Source organism: Entelurus aequoreus, linkage group LG09 (assembly GCF_033978785.1).
Source record: "Entelurus aequoreus isolate RoL-2023_Sb linkage group LG09, RoL_Eaeq_v1.1, whole genome shotgun sequence".
NCBI classification, from domain to species: Eukaryota; Metazoa; Chordata; class Actinopteri; order Syngnathiformes; family Syngnathidae; genus Entelurus; species Entelurus aequoreus.
In genome coordinates this window covers 9,973,825-9,991,164 of record NC_084739.1, presented here as the reverse complement: position 1 = coordinate 9,991,164, position 17,340 = coordinate 9,973,825, and the positions used below count along the sequence as shown (strand labels likewise).

Below are 17,340 nucleotides of genomic sequence, written 5' to 3'. Positions count from 1 at the left end.
GGTCATTTTTTAATGGCCCCACGGCCCATTTTAAAATACGGTTAAAAAAAATTAAATACATAAAAAGTTGTATGAAAGAGCAAACAGGTGAAATGTAACAAGAAAATGTTGCAATGTTTACTCTAATAACATAAAGCTGCCATGCAGGCTGTTTCTTTCTTTAAAAAATAATAATGAATCAAAATCAATGTTATTATGAATTATTGACCTATCCAAGGCTTCAATTACGTCACATTAAATATTGCGCTTTGAGATATTTTTTGGGGAAAATGTTGCATATTTTGTGTTTGCCATATTAAAAAAATTAGCTTTTTTTTTTTTTTTTTTAAAGAAGGGCCTAAAACGAACAAACAAAAAACATAAACAACAATACAACATATAATTGACGGATAGATCTGAAGATTATCTCGAGATTATTGTGTTAAAAGTAAACAGTAAAAAAATTGTATAATTTATTTTTTAACACTTTAATGAGTAGGACCCTTTTGGTTCCCCAATAATGTTAGTGTGATTTGTTTTTAAGTGTCATTGCTCAAAAAAATAATAATGAATTAAAATCAATGGTGTTATGAGTTAATGACCTTTTTAAGGCTCCAATTATTATATAATCTGAAATATTCCTCTTAAAAATTTTATTCGGTGAAAATATTGCATATTTTGTGTTTTTTTCCATAAAAAAAACAGGGTTTTCTTTGACAAAAAGAGCATACGACTTAAATCTTTAAAAACGTTATATTGACAGATAGACCTAATGTTGATCTAGAGATAATAATACTGAATAATGACACATTTTAAATCTTTTTAGGACCAAAACCCTTTGGGGTCCCCGGGATCAAGCCTGAGTGGATGCCTTAACGTATATTTGTTATACATATATTGTATTGGTTTTTAAAATAAAAAAAATATCAAAATGTCCCCCGCTTGCTTTGATTTTTCAGTGTGCGGCCCTCAGTGGAAAAAGTTTGGACACCCCTGCACTATAGCTAGAATGATGAAAAAAAATATATATCTAGCACTAGATGGGAGTAGAGAGTTGCAACCTCACTTCAGAATGCAAAACACACAAAATAAAAATAAAAATTTTACTTTTGTAGTTGTGAGGACCGACCGCTGTTGCTAGGTAGATTTGACCATACACACACATAGTCGTAAGTTCTGTGAGTTGGCCATTTTTAAGGAGGGCAAAGTACTCAATGAAGGTAACACATCTAAATTGAAAAGAAATCATATCTTGCTAATTGCTCAACGTATTTTCATTCAGTTTACATTATTGTATAAATGTACAAAAACATGTACTACATATACAAATGGATGTACATAATAAGTAGAAAATGAAACATACACAAAACGTGTACATAAATACATAGAGTACAGTATACACACACGCACACACAGAGCAGGCCTAGACAGGAGGAGGACAGAGTGTAGGCACACAGAACATCAGAGGGTCGAAATGTGCGAGAAAATGAGAGCAGACAGTGTTGACAAACAATGTTGCAACCTTTTGGGGGAACCGCAGGTGCAGAAACACAAAAAGAAAAATCCTTGTGGGATGCAGAAACTGGCAGAGAAATTTTCCGTGCAACGTTCATATTGTTGTCACTCACCCAGCGTTTGTGGGTCTGATGGACCCGTTGCATTTTGTGGCTTTTTAATGCCTCACAATCAAACACTTTTATGTTCAAATACTGAACAGATGTTTATTGGGATAAGGTAAACATCTGGTTTAAATGTAATTTAGATATTGGGTTTCACTATGTAAAGCGCTGTGAGTCACTAGAGAAAATGCGCTATGTAAATATAATTCACTTCACTTCACTTCACTCAACAGTGTACAAAAGGGTCTATTTTTCGGCGCATGCTTCCAATATTCCAATATTGTCCAACTCTTAATTACCGATTCCGATATCAACCGATACCGATATATACAGTGGTGGAATGAACACATTATTATGCCTAATTTTGTTGTGATGCCCCGCTGGATGCATTAAACAATGTAACAAGGTTTTCCAAAATAAATCAACTCAAGTTATGGGGGAAAAAAATGCCAACATGGCACTGCCATATTTATTATTGAAGTCACAAAGTGCATTATTTTTTTTAAACATGCCTCAAAACAGCAGCTTGGAATTAGGGACATGCCCTCCCTGAGAGAGCATGAGGAGGTTGCGGTGGGCGGGGGTTGGGAGGTTGAGGTGGGCGGGGTTGGGAGGGTGTATATTGTAGCGTCCCGGAAGAGTTAGTGCTGCAAGGGGTTCTGGGTATTTGTTCTGTTGTGTTTATGTTGTGTTACGGTGCGGATGTTCTCCCGAAATGTGTTTGTCATTCTTGTTTGGTGTGGGTTCACAGTGTGGCGCATATTTGTAACAGTGTTCAAGTCGTTTATACAACCACCCTCAGTGTGACCTGTATGGCTGTTGACCAAGTATGCTTTGCATTCACTTGTGTGTGTGAAAAGCCGTAGATATTATGTGACTGGGCCAGCACGCAAAGGCAGTGCCTTTAAGGTTTATTGGCGCTCTGTACTTCTCCCTACGTCCGTGTACACAGCGGCGTTTTAAAAAGTCATGAATTTTACTTTTTGAAACCGATACCGATAATTTCCGATATTACATTTTAAAGCATTTGTCGGCATCTCCAATATTTGTTGACATCTCCAATATTATTGCATAATTTACTCAGAAAGTATAAATAATGACAAATGAAGACAGAATAGTATTAACCGCAACATACACTACCGTTCAAAAGTTTGGGGTCACATTAAAATGTCCTTATTTTTCAACGAAGATAACTTTAAACTAGTCTTAACTTGAAAGAAATACACTCTATACATTGCTAATGTGGTAAATGACTATTCTAGCTGCAAATGTCTGGTTTTTGGTGCAATATCTACATAGGTGTATAGAGGCCCATTTCCAGCAACTATCACTCCAGTGTTCTAATGGTACAATGTGTTTGCTCATTGGCTCAGAAGGCTAATTGACGATTAGAAAACCCTTGTGCAATCATGTTCACACATCTGAAAACAGTTTAGCTCAGGGGTGTCAAACGTACGGCCCGAGGGCCGGATCAGGCCCGCGAACAGGTTTTATCCGGCCCGCGGGATGAGTTTGCTAAGTATAAAAATGTACCTGAAATTTTGAATGAAAGAAACAGCTGCTTTTTAATGTGTCCACTGGATGTCGCAATAGCAATTCTTTGTATCTTTGTAGATGATGCTACATATGTACAAAACAAACCACATGTTCGTACATCAGTCGAGGAAAATGATCAAACTACATAAACAACATCCTGCAATTTGATTTGGATATAATTTTTTTATCTTTATAGATTGAAAATTAACACCAATGAGTTGACTGATGAACATTATCAAATAATGTATTCAGAAAATATAAATAACGACAAATAAAGTATATATACTATTAACCGCAACAGTTGATTGTAAAAAAAGAACCCAACAACATTATGATTTGTACATTTTCAGATCATAATGTTGTTGGGTTTTGCTTGCTCTATTTTTAAACAATACAATCTGAAGTTGTCTTTATTTTTAAGTTATCGTGCCTTCATTTTACCAGTCCGGCCCACTTGGGGGTAGATTTCTCTCCATGTGGCCCCTGATCTAAAATGAGTTTGACACCCCTGGTTTAGCTCGTTACAGAAGCTACAAAACTGACCTTCCTTTGAGCAGATTGAGTTTCTGGAGCATCACATTTGTGGGGTCAATTAAACGCTCAAAATGGCCCGAAAAAGAGAACTTTTACCTGAAACTCGACAGTCTATTCTTGTTCTTAGAAATGAAGGCTATTCCACAAAATTGTTTGGGTGACCCCAAACTTTTGAACGGTAGTGTATAAGTGTAAAAAAAACAACTTTTGACTTGTGCATTTTCAAACTGTGCTTGGTCTATTTGTAAACAAAGAAAACAATCCAAAGTTGTCTTTGTTTTTAAGTTATTATCCCATGATTTTTGCCAGTCTTGAAAATATTTTCCCCCGTGTAAGGTGTCAAATAAGTTTGACACCTTACACAAACACATGGCTGCACTTCCTCTATCCGAGGTGGTGCTTGAAGCTCCGCCCCCCACACAGCTGTCAGATGATGTATATATACGCCGGTGGTTTTTCTTTGCATCAATAACCGCACCTCAAGACAGGAGGGTGAGAATCGCCCGCAATATCTCATGCTCTGCTATCTCTACTCCACTTTGTCCTCTCCTGCTTTGCTGTCTTTATCTCTGCCACTCATCTCCCCCCCCCCACCACCACCACCCGACCCACGCTCCACCCCACGCCGGAGCCGGGTAGCAGGTACAGCAGGAGCCCATTAGTGCGGAGCCCCCCTCCCCTCCCCTACGCTCTGATTGGATAAGGCCGGGAGGACTGCCTCTGAATAATTGATGTGTATTGTGCAGACGCCGGACAAGGGAAATAGACAGATCAGAGAGCAAGAGAGGAGGAGAGTGAGCAAAAAAAAAAAAAAAAGTGGAGTGGGTGGAAGAGGAAGTAATAAACGAGAGCAGAGGGAGAGTGATAAGGTGCAGGAAGCTGCCAAAGCTCGCAGAGTTTCCTCCGGCGACGCTTGTGACACTTGGCGGCGTGGAGCGAATGGGATGACATGTGCAGGGGTCGCGCTCAGCTGGGGGTAAGTGAGCGGGTGTTTTTTGTGTAGTGCATGCTGGGACGGGGGGGGTGGGGGGGGGGCAAAGGTTACCTTGCTGAGAAGCGTATTGGTTGTAAGGTTCCAGTCCTACCTGAGCTTTAGCCTGCTTGTCGTCATCAAAACTGACTTATTATTCAGCGTTGTGGTGATTAGCGAGCGGATCCGGGTGGGATCAGCTGACCACAGGTTGACCTACGTATCGCTCTACTGACACATCCATGCTTGTTCTTGGTTTACTGGCCTACTTGTTCGTTTACTGTTAATATCTGCTTATTTTCTATTTTAACATGTCCTATCTACATTTGTGTTACAATGTAATAAGCACTTATTATTCTGTTGTTTGGATACTTTACATTAGTTTTGGGTAGGGATGTCCGATAATATCGGCAGGCCGATAAATGCGTTAAAATATAATATCGGAAATTATCGGTATCGGTTTTTTTATTATCGGTATCGGTTTTTTTTTGTTTTGTTTTTTTTTTTTGTTGTTTTTTAATTAAATCAACATAAAAAACACAAGATACACTTACAATTAATGCACCAACCCAAAAAACCTCACTCCTCATTCACACAAAAGGGTTGTTTCTTTCTGTTATTAATATTCTGCTTCCTACATTATATATCAATATATATCAATACAGTCTGCAAGGGATACAGTCCGTAAGCACACATGATTGTGCGTGCTGCTGCTCCACTAATAGTACTAACCTTTAACAGTTAATGTTACTCATTTTCATTCATTACTAGTTTCTATGTAACTGTTTTTATATTGTTTTACTTTCTTTTTTATTCAAGAAAATGTTTTTAATTTATTTATCTTATTTTATTTGATTCATTTTTTTTAAAAGTACCTTATCTTCACCATACCTGGTTGTCCAAATTAGGCATAATAATGTATTAATTCCACAACTGTATATATCGGTTGATATTGGTATCGGTTGTTATCGGTATCGGTAATTAAAGAGTTGGACAATATCGGCATATCGGATATTGGCAAAAAGCCATTATCGGACATCCCTAATATCAATATATATCAATAATGTCTGCAAGGGATACAGTCCGTAAGCACACATGATTGTGCATGCTGCTGGTCCACTAATAGTACTAACCTTTAACAGTTAATTTTACAAATTTTCATTAATTACTAGTTTCTATGTAACTGTTTTTATATTGTTTTACTTTCTTTTTTATTCAAGAAAATGTTTTTAATTTATTTATCTTATTTTATTTTTTTATTTTTTTTTAAAAGTACCTTATCTTCACCATACCTGGTTGTCCAAATTAGCCATAATAATGTGTTAATTCCACGACTGTATATATCGGTTGATATCGGTATCGGTTGATATCGGTATCGGTAATTAAAGAGTTGGACAATATCGGATATCGGCAAAAAGCCATTATCGGACATCCCTAGTTTTGGGCGATACCACAAATCTGGGCGTCAATCCGATACCAAGTAGTTACAGGATCATACATTGGTCATATTTAAAGTCCTCATGCGTTCATGGATGTATTTTCTTAATTATAAACATCATATAAATTGAAAAGAAAGGAAAAAAGATTTTGTGGCAATGAAGAATATCGATACGCTATTGTACTTGGTATCATTACAGTGGATGTCAGGTGTAGACCCAACCGTGGTGTTTGTTTACATTGAGGAGCGCTAGCTTGTTGTTAGCAGTGAGCTATTGTATCCTCCTAAGGTGTGTAGTGATAGTGAAGCATGTTTATCTATTCCTCGTCCTGCAGGGATGATACTTGTACAAACCCCGTTTCCATATGAGTTGGGAAATTGTGCTAGACGTAAATATAAACGGAATACAATGATTTGCAAATCCTTTTCAAGCCATATTCAGTTGAATGCACTACAAAGACAACATATTTGATGTTCAAACTCATAAACTTCTTTTTTTTTTTGCAAATAATAATTAACTTAGAATTTCATGGCTGCAACACGTGCCAAAGTAGTTGGGAAAAGGCATGTTCACCACTGTGTTACATGGCCTTTCCTTTTAACAACACTCAGTAAACGTTTGGGAACTGAGGAGACACATTTTTGAAGCTTCTCAGGTGGAATTCTTTCCCATTCTTGCTTGATGTACAGCTTAAGTTGTTCAACAGTCCGGATGGTTCTTTTCCACTTTGGTCCGGAGGACACGACGTCCACAGTTTCCAAAAACAATTTGAAATGTGGACTCGTCAGACCACAGAACACTTTTCCACTTTGTATCAGTCCATCTTAGAGGAGCTCAGGCCCAGCGAAGCCGACGGCGTTTCTGGGTGTTGTTGATAAACGGTTTTCGCCTTGCATAGGATAGTTTTAACTTGCACTTACAGATGTAGCGACCAACTGTAGTTACTGACAGTGGGTTTCTGAAGTGTTCCTGAGCCCATGTGGTGATATCCTTTACACACTGATGTCGCTTGTTGATGCAGTACGGCCTGAGGGATGGAAGGTCACGGGCTTAGCTGCTTACGTGCAGTGATTTCTCCAGATTCTCTGAACCCTTTGATGATATTACGGAGCGTAGATGGTGAAATCCCTAAATTCCTTGCAATAGCTGCTTGAGAAAGGTTTTTCTTAAACTGTTCAACAATTTGCTCACGCATTTGTTGACAAAGTGGTGACCCTCGCCCCATCCTTGTTTGTGAATGACTGAGCATTTCATGGAATCTACTTTTATACCCAATCATGGCACCCACCTGTTCCCAATTTGCCTGTTCACCTGTGGGATGTTCCAAATAAGTGTTTGATGAGCATTCCTCAACTTTATCAGTATTTATTGCCACCTTTCCCAACTTCTTTGTCACGTGTTACGGGCATCCAATTCTAAAGTTAATGATTATTTGCAAAAAAAAAATGTTTATCAGTTTGTACATCAAATATGTTGTCTTTGTAGCATATTCAACTGAATATGGGTTGAAAATGATTTGCAAATCATTGTATTCCGTATATATTTACATCCAACACAATTTCCCAACTCATATGGAAACGGGGTTTTGTAAGAAACTTACTTTATTTGTCGTCATGGAGGCGAGGATTAGTGATTTAGAAGTTAGCGTCGTTAGCATGCGCGAATATGCGAGCACGTTCACACGTGTCATTGGTTTTGTATTGTTTCAGTTTCGTAGTATCACCAAAAACGTCACCGTTCTGTTAAGCTGATTGGAGAGCTAGCCTCCGCAGCTAGTGGGTCCATGGCGGCGACTTCTGTTTTGTTTGATCAGCCGTTTTACTGCCGTGTTACAGACACAGCATGGAAACAATTAGGTATGTAAATAAACATTTACAAAAAATATTTTGCATCGGTATCTTATACTCCGGTGCGGCATATATATATAAAAAATAAAAAAAATCTAAACTTTGGTGGGTGTGGCTTAAATACCTTAAATAGAATATAGTTTTATTTGTCATTATTACAGTGAACAGGTTCAAAGAACAACGAAATTGGAGCAGATCCCCTAAGGTGCATACACAATAATTTAGTAATATAAATAGTAAAAAAAAAGATAAAAAAGAAGATATGTATCTATATATATATGTATGTATCCACACACATGCATATGCATATATATATACATATACACATATAACATTATTGCACATTATAGTCCGAAAAAATACAAAGACATGACTAAAATGAATCGCTTATTTAATTTCCAATGTTAAATCAGCACTAAAACAATATTTAAAAAAATATATTTTTTCACAAGGTAAGTGTCTTGAAGACTTGTGCTGGAGTGGTAATGCAAGTGGCGTGGTTATCATCCTCAAAGGCCACACCAGGCAGTAAAATCCACAGCATCGCCAGTCAATCAGCACGTAACCTTAAAGCCGACACGTTCATTAGCAAACAATAACACAATCGTCCGCTGACCCATGCCGGGAACGCCATAACACCCCGGGCGTCACTTCCAGCACACTGGAGGCGGAGCTTCATCGTTTCCTGTTGCACTCCCGTGACCTCCGGAGGGTTTTTCTTGTTGTGCACGGAGCCGCTGGCTGACTCACTTGTGACATTTGTGACGGCGGTGAACTGCACGGCCCTGGTTTTGTGTCGCTTCTTTCCGTGAATCATCATCGCCGCCGCTCCCTCCCTCCCCCTCACCGAGACAGGGACGATAGTGATGTCAAGTATTGATAGAAACTCTCAATAATGTATGGAAGTACAGGACAGCCTCTGTGTTCATATGTAACAGTGCTGGAATTTCATCATAGTTTAATCACGGCCTTATGTAATCAAACAGCCAGATAATTTTTTTTTTTTTTTTTTTTTTTTTTTTTTTTTACCCCCTTGTGATTAACAGCCAGATAATTTTTTTTTTTTTTTTTTTTTTTTTTTTTTACCCCCTTGTGATTAACAGCCAGATAATTATTTTTTATTTATTTATTTTTTTTTTTACCCCCTTGTGATTTCTCTGAAGGAACAGTCGAGGCTAAGAAGCATGTCTGCTTATAATTAGGCATGTGATATTTACTGTGGTAGGGAGCTGCTCACGGCTGATAAGAGCTTTTTTGGATTCACTGCTTTACTCCACCGGCGTGTCCCGTGTTTACTCCGCTAGACCTCTGCTGCCGTACTTACCTTTTGCTTTCTATTTCCGTCACTGTGCGTACGTGTGTGTAAGTGTGTGTCATGAACGCTGTGGTTCCTTCTGACTCACAAAAGTATGCCTCACAGTTTACCCCAAGTCAAGTAGTCCTATTAAATAGCACTCACTTGAGTTAAATACCCTTATAAGGCGCACTTAAAATCCTTTCATTTTCTCAAAAATCAACAGTGCGCCTTATGGCCCGGTGCGCCTAATGTACGTATTAGTTCTGGTTGTGCTTACCGACCTCGAAGTAGTTTTATTTGGTACATGGTGCAAGGATAAGTGTGACCAGGCGATGGCAGTCACGCATAAGAGGTGCGTGTGGACTGCAGGTCCAATAAATGACGCTAATAAGTAAAAGCAAGTACCAAAACTTTTGATGTTTTATTGAGAATATAGAAACATTACACTCGGTGCTCCGAAATCTGAAATTTTGGTAAGCTACGAAGCCGCGCCGCTTGGATTATCGAAACATTACGGCTACCATAGTCAGACGTACTGTGCTTGAACATACGGTGACAGCAGCTATTAGGAGACATTATCTCATTTTGTTTCGACCTATTATGTAAAACCAACTTTTCTTACATAATGGTGCCTGCTGATGTGTTTGTGATCTGCATAAGTCCCGAAAATGTGCGCGCGCCCGCCATTGTAGTCTGCGCCGTAGTCAATAAGCTCCTTCTTTTTCACTATCTTCTTGTTATGGGGCATTCATTTTCCACTGTTGCCATTCCCAATACAAAGTAGCGTACAGTTCAAATTTAAATCCGTCAGTCGACTCGCTATGGAAGTGCTAAAAACTACCAGTACAACAAAGATAACGGGGAGGAGATGCTGTCGAATTGGAGCCATTTACCGTATTTTTCGGACTATAAGGCACACTTCAAATCCTTAAATTTTCTCAAAAATCAACAGTGCGCCTTATGGCCCGGTGCGCCTAATGTACGTATTAATTCTGGTTGTGCTTACCGACCTTGAAGCACTTTTATTTGGTACATGGTGCAAGGATAAGTGTGACCAGGCGATGGCAGCCACGCATAAGAGGTGCGTGTGGACTGCAGGTGGACGCCTGTTCAATAAATGACGCTAACAAGTAAAAGCAAGTACCAAAACTTTTGATGTTTTATTGAGAATATAGAAACGTTACACTCGGTGCTCCGAAATCCGAAATTTTGGTAAGCTACGAAGCCGCGCCGCTTGGATTATCGAAACATTACGGCTACCATAGTCAGACGTACTGTGCTTGAACATACGGTGACAGCAGCTATTAGGAGACATTATCTGTCATTTGGTTTCGACCTATTATGTAAAACCAACTTTTCTTACATAATGGTGCCTGCTGATGTGTTTGTGATCCGCATAAGTCCCGAAAATGTGCGCGCGCCCGCCATTATAGTCTGCGCCGTAGTCAATAAGCTCCTTCTTTTTCACTATCTTCTTGTTATTTTCCACTGTTGCCATTTCCAATACAAAGTAGCGTACAGTTCAAACTTAAATCCGTCAGTCGACTCGCTATGGAAGTGCTAAAAACTACCGGTACAACAAAGATAACGGGGAGGAGATGCTGTCGAATTGGAGCCATTTACCGTATTTTTCGGACTATAAGGCACACTTCAAATCCTTAAATTTTCTCAAAAATCGACAGTGCGCCTTATGGCCCGGTGCGCCTAATGTACATATTAATTCTGGTTGTGCTTACCGACCTCGAAGCAGTTTTATTTGGTACATGGTGCAAGGATAAGTGTGACCAGGCGATGGCAGTCACGCATAAGAGGTACGTGTGGACTGCAGGTGGACGCCTGTTCAATAAATGACGCTAACAAGTAAAAGCAAGTACCAAAACTTTTGATGTTTTATTGAGAATATAGAAACGTTACACTCGGTGCTCCGAAATCTGAAATTTTGGTAAACTACGAAGCCGCGCCGCTTGGATTATCGAAACATTACGGCTACCATAGTCAGACGTACTGTGCTTGAACATACGGTGACAGCAGCTATTAGGAGACATTATCTCATTTTGTTTCGACCTATTATGTAAAACCAACTTTTCTTACATAATGGTGCCTGCTGATGTGTTTGTGATCTGCATAAGTCCCGAAAATGTGCGCGCGTCCGCCATTGTAGTCTGCGCCGTAGTCAATAAGCTCCTTCTTTTTCACTATCTTCTTGTTATGGGACGTTCATTTTCCACTGTTGCCATTTCCAATACAAAGTAGCGTACAGTTCAAACGTATATCAGTCAGTAGACTCGCTATGGAAGTGCTAAAAACTACCGGTACAACAACGATAACGGGGAGGAGATGCTGTCGAAGTGGAGCCGTGTACTGTATTTTTCGGACGAAAAGGCGCACCTAAAATCCTTTAATTTTCTCAAAAATCAACAGTGCGCCTTATGGCCCGGTGCGCCTAATGTACGTATTAATTCTGGTTGTGCTTACCGACCTCGAAGCAGTTTTATTTGGTACATGGTGCAATGATAAGTGTGACCAGGCGATGGCAGCCACGCATAAGAGGTACGTGTGGACTGCAGGTGGACGCCTGTTCAATAAATGACGCTAACACGTAAAACCGACACCAAACATTTGTTTTTATTTGAATCAGTTTGAGCATATTTGTGGTAATTCTTTTGTATTTGTACACTTATCTTATACATCTTTCCTGTGACGTTTTGGGGAATTTTTACGAAACTGAAACAACGCTAAAATAATTGTTGTATTGTAAGTTCATCGATCTAAACATAGTCACTTATAAACGGGTTAGCGTATTCCCTAATGCTAACGATGCTAGCTTTAGCAAGTATGAGCTGTTTTAGTTATATTGTAAAAACTTACAAACGTTGCTTGGAGTGATGAATGAAGAATTCGTTCGAGCAGAAACTCAATGGACGGTTTTACTTGCGGTTCAAAGCATGAAACAGGAAGTGCATTTTCAACCCGCAGCACCTGCAATGAGCGAACTCGTTTTAAAAGATTGTGCCATAGCACAAACGAAAACACACATTTTACGTGTCTCTGTCAGTGTAAAATTAATATTATTTGTTAAATACAAAACATTATGGTTGTTCGCGAAGAAAAACCCATAAATTAGCGGCACCGTTTTATAAGCCGCAGGGTTCAAAGTAGGGATGTCCGATAATGGCTTTTTGCCGATATGCCGATATTGTCCAACTCTTTAATTACCGATACCGATATCAACCGATACCGATATCAACCGATATATGCAGTCGTGGAATTAACACATTATTATGCCTAATTTGGACAACCAGGTATGGTGAAGATAAGGTACTTTTTTTAAAAATTAATCAAATAAAATAAGATAAATAAATTAAAAACATTTTTTTGAATAAAAAAGAAAGTAAAACAATATAAAAACAGTTACATAGAAACTAGTAATTAATGAAAATTTGTAAAATTAAGTGTTAAAGGTTAGTACTATTAGTGGAGCAGCAGCACGCACAATCATGTGTGCTTACGGACTGTATCCCTTGCAGACTGTATTGATATATATTGATATATAATGTAGGAACCAGAATATTAATAACAGAAAGAAACAACCCTTTTGTGTGAATGAGTGTAAATGGGAGGAGGGAGGTTTTTTGGGTTGGTGCACTAATTGTAAGTGTATCTTGTGTTTTTTATGTGGATTTAATTTAAAAAATGAATAAAAAAAATAAAAACCGATACTGATAATAAAAAAACGATACCGATAATTTCCGATATTACATTTTAACGCATTTATCGGCCGATAATATCGGCAGACCGATATTATCGGACATCTCTAGTTCAAAGCGTTTGAAAAATCGGCTTATAGTCGGGAAAATAGGACGGATTGAACTTTAGCTTCCGCGTATCTTTCTCTGCAATTTTCTTTGGCTGCAGATTCTGCACAAAACACCACGGTAGTGATTTCAAGTGGCTGGTAAGGTTTGATGTGTTGAAGCGTGATGTTCTTTCCCCTCCTCGTGGAATGTTTGCCGAACGTTTGGTGCACATCGCACGCGAAAAGTCTCCACGACGAACAACGTGCTGGGGAGAAGTTTTGCAGCACGGCGAGTCGGAGAAAATGAGTCGCTTGATTTGCTTCACCTGCATTTTTTTTCTTCTCTATGTTATCGTATGAATCGGTTTTGACGTCATAATTCCTCACTTTGTCCCAAATAATTCGTTTCGCAGTCTGCCCTGTTTGTTGCAATGCAAACAGCCCCCCCCCCCCCAGGGGCATATTTGCACAGGTTGCTATATTATGTTGTGATCTATTATCGAACTTTTTTTCTTTTTTTTTTGTATTTCTGCAAATTTCTGAATTTCTTGAGGATTTCTGACATTTTTTGTAATCATCTGACGAGCATTTCCAGTGGGCTCGATTAGGAAACTCGCCATTTCTTCGGCCCACGTCCACATCCCGCGCACTCGCTGGGTGGCCATATTTGAACCGCCGTCATTCCCCCCCCCCCCCCCCTCCTCACCACCCCCCACTGGAGCGGCGGCAACCCTTTTTGGCCGCCCTCTCGGTTGTCATTGTGCATTATTGTCTGGTGTCCATGCTGATTTCTGATTAAAAAATGTGCATATTTGAACCCCACAGAAACCAGCACCTGCAGGAGATGTCAGACTGACTCAGGTAGAGCTCCCCTCTCTTCCTGGCTGCAGCATCTCTTGGCTTGTGACATACCACATGCATAAATACATACCCCTGGAAGGGGGGGGCCCGGGGACCCCCGCCCACTCCCTTCCATCGCCACCTGTTCTCTGTCTGGCATCCATCCGCCCCACACCCCCACCCCCACCCCCCCACACACCCACCCTCTTCTCTGTGTGTCCTGCCAGAGGTCACGGATGAGATTGAGTCAAAGGAAGTGCGTTCTCTCAGTGCAGGTGAACGCAGGCAAAAAAAAAACAAAAAAAAAAAGCACATCTTGACACATTTACAGCTCTTTAAAAAAGGTGTTAGTAGTTTTATTCCAGGCCTGGTTGAAGTTGTTCTGCCTTCAAGCACATTTGATATGCTCTTCCCTTAGGGGGGTATCACTGCTTAAATGGCTTCCATTCCATTCCCGCAATCAGCATGACTCCCCCCCACCCATCCGCGGGATTTTTTTTATTTTTTATTATTATCCCTCCATTTTTCTGGTTTGCATAATATGTAGCGCCCACACGGCATAGATTTACCTGCCAGTGTGTTGCAGATGTTGCCTTTAATCATCCCACACATTGTCTCACAGGGCTGCTGTGTCTGTGGCTGCAAATTGTCATGTAGTCTTTGCCTCTTTTGTCTCGTGTTTATCGGCTCAAACGCAACAGAGCTGCATGCACTTTTCTCACATGTTCGCTATCAAAGCTCATCACCGGCGCGCCGTGGGGTAAGGGAGTCAAGGTGCCGCCGCTGCGCCGCCGGCGATAAGAATGGTGCAATATGTAGCGTGGCATCGGTGGATGGAGCTAATGTACTGAGGCGGATTACCTTTCTTCGGCACTTCGTGGTCACGTGCCTGTGCCGCTGCAGCAAATCCGCACCGCTTTGGGTTTGACGTTTCACAGCAGGCGAGGCTTCAAATTAAAAAAAAAGGCACTACTTTGAAATAAACCTCTGTCCACATGTGCAGGCTGTCGTGTGCATGCCAGAGCAACAGGTGGCGCTGTGGCCCTGAACTGTCACGGTCGTTTTAGGCAAATTTGTCGAAAGAAAAACAACAGATAATTGAGATTGGCATCAAAAAGGATTGTTTCAGTACGATAACTTTCAGCTACAGCACGATTGCAAAAGCCAGAACAAACACAAACGACACAACTAGAGATGTCCGATAATGGCTTTTTTTTGCCGATATTGTCTCACTCTTAATTACAGATTCCGATATCAACCGATACCGATATATACAGTCGTGGTATTAACACATTATTATGCCTAATTTTGTTGTGATGCCCCGCTGGATGCATTAAACAAGGTTTTCCAAAATAAATCAACTCAAGTTATGGAAAAAAATGCCAACATTATTATTGAAGTCACAAAGTGCATCATTTTTTTTTAACATGCCTCAAAACAGCAGCTTGGAATTTGGGACATAGTCAGACGTACTGTGCTTGAACATACGGTGACCGCAAAATGGCAGCTATTAGGAGACATATTATCTGTCGTTTTGTTTCGACCAACTTTTCTCACCTGTTGGTACCTGCTGATTGGTATGTGGGATCTGCATAAGTCCCGAAAATGTGCGCAGCGCAGCGTCCGCCATTGTAGTCTGCATCGTAGTCAATAAGCTCCTTCTTTTTCCTCTATCCTCTTCTTATGGGGCATTCATTTTCCACTGTTGCCATTTCCAATACAAAGTAGCATACAGTTCTAACTTATACCTCTTAGTACACTCGCTATGGAAGCGCTAAAAACTACCGGTACAACAACGATAACGGGGAGGAGATGCTGTCGAAGTGGAGCCGTGTGAATAAAACCTGTCCACAAAACGGGGCACCAGAAAGCGGCTTAGAGATGGTCTGTAAAACATCATCTATGCAACATTTTGACCAATCAACCTCCATTACATGTTATGTAGACCTCAAAAAGGTGTTTTAAATGTACCAAAAAAAAAAAAAATCATAATATGACCCTCTAGAGGTCGCTTTGCTCCCGGCCGCTTACTGTTAAAGACAACAGATGATTAGATTAACACGTACCACCTGTGAAATCTAATCACCTGCCAGCTGTGTCTCGCCGTCAGCACTGCCACGCCCCCATCTGATGGTGCTCTGTCCTCAGCACCGTGGACAGAGGCGGTGACCTTTGCTCCTGCAGGCAGCGCTGGCCACGTCTCCCTCCACTCCACAGACCCTTTTAATGCGCCTTGTGTCTGAAAATAGACCTGAATAGACTTGCTCATTGGCAGTGCGCCTTATAATCCTGTGGCTGTTTTAGGCAAATTTGTTGAAAGAAAAACAACAGATGATTGAGAAAACAATTTAAATGTGGAGATTCTCTTGAATTAATTGATTGATTGATTGGTTCTCTGGAATATAAAGCTTAATTATTGAGTACATGAAAACAATTAAAATTTGGGGGGTAAGTAGCTAAGTAAATTAAATGTATCAAAAGATATGAAAATTAAACCATTCTATATATTTAAACACATGATTCCTTTTTTCACCAAGTGCCACCTCAGAAAAAACGTGCCTAAATTTTTTGCATTAGATTTTTTTTCCAGCTGACTGTTTGTTCTGCAAGTTGAATGGGATTTTCGCTACTACTGCAAAATAAAATAAAAAAGTTATTATCTTAAAAAATTTTTTTTTTTTTTTTTTACGTGAAACTAAATTGAAGTAATATAATGTATGAATGGATGTACAGTACAGGCCAAACGTATGGACACACCTTCTCATTCTTTATTTTCATGACTAGATTGTGAATGTGAGTGTGAATGGTGTCTGTCTATCTGTGTTGGCTCTGTGATTAAATAAAAAATATTTTAAAAAATCACATTAAAGATAATAAATAAAATTTAAAAAACTGTTGTAATTATTACAAAATAAATTAATAATTAATCATTTTTTTTAAAAGATATGAGGCAATGATATTATACCAAAATAATAATAATAATAACTTCAAAATGAATAATTAATTTAATAATACGAACCAAGGATATATCAAAAACTAAATAATATAAAAAATAAATACATTAAAGAATAAAAACCGGTTACATTAGCTCAAAATGAAATAATAACTAATAGAAAATATTAGCCGATAGAAATATAAAAAAAAAATGAATACATTAAAGATAATACATAAAATAAAAAACGGTTGTAATTATTACAAAATAAATTAATAATTAAATCAAGTAAAATATTTACAAAAATAATAAAAAGAAAATAATAAAAAACATTTGCAAATAAACTGAAAATATTCAGCTGCCTTCCGCCCGAATGAAATATAAAAAAAATGAATACATTAAAGATAATACATAAAATAAAAAACGGTTGTAATTATTACAAAATAAATTAATAATTAAATCAAGTAAAATATTTACAAAAATAATAAAAAGAAAATAATAAAATACATTTGCAAATAAACTGAAAATATTCAGCTGCCTTCCGCCCGAAT

At 39.0% G+C, this 17,340-nt stretch overlaps 1 protein-coding gene across 4 annotated transcripts in view; it reads left to right on the top strand.

The window, feature by feature from the left end:
- The window catches only part of zmiz1a (zinc finger, MIZ-type containing 1a), a 103,649-nt gene that overhangs the window by 27,959 nt on the left and 58,350 nt on the right, over window positions 1–17,340 (top strand). The window contains exon 3 of one of the 4 annotated variants that reach the window (XM_062058018.1): window positions 13,843–13,878. The exons of 2 other annotated variants lie outside the window; for them this stretch is intronic. In XM_062058018.1, the coding sequence (XP_061914002.1) occupies window positions 13,843–13,878 (36 nt within the window). Of the gene's footprint in view, window positions 1–4,449; window positions 4,645–13,842; window positions 13,879–17,340 lie in introns of those variants that run through there. One more of the 4 variants, XM_062058020.1, reaches the window with a different exon arrangement.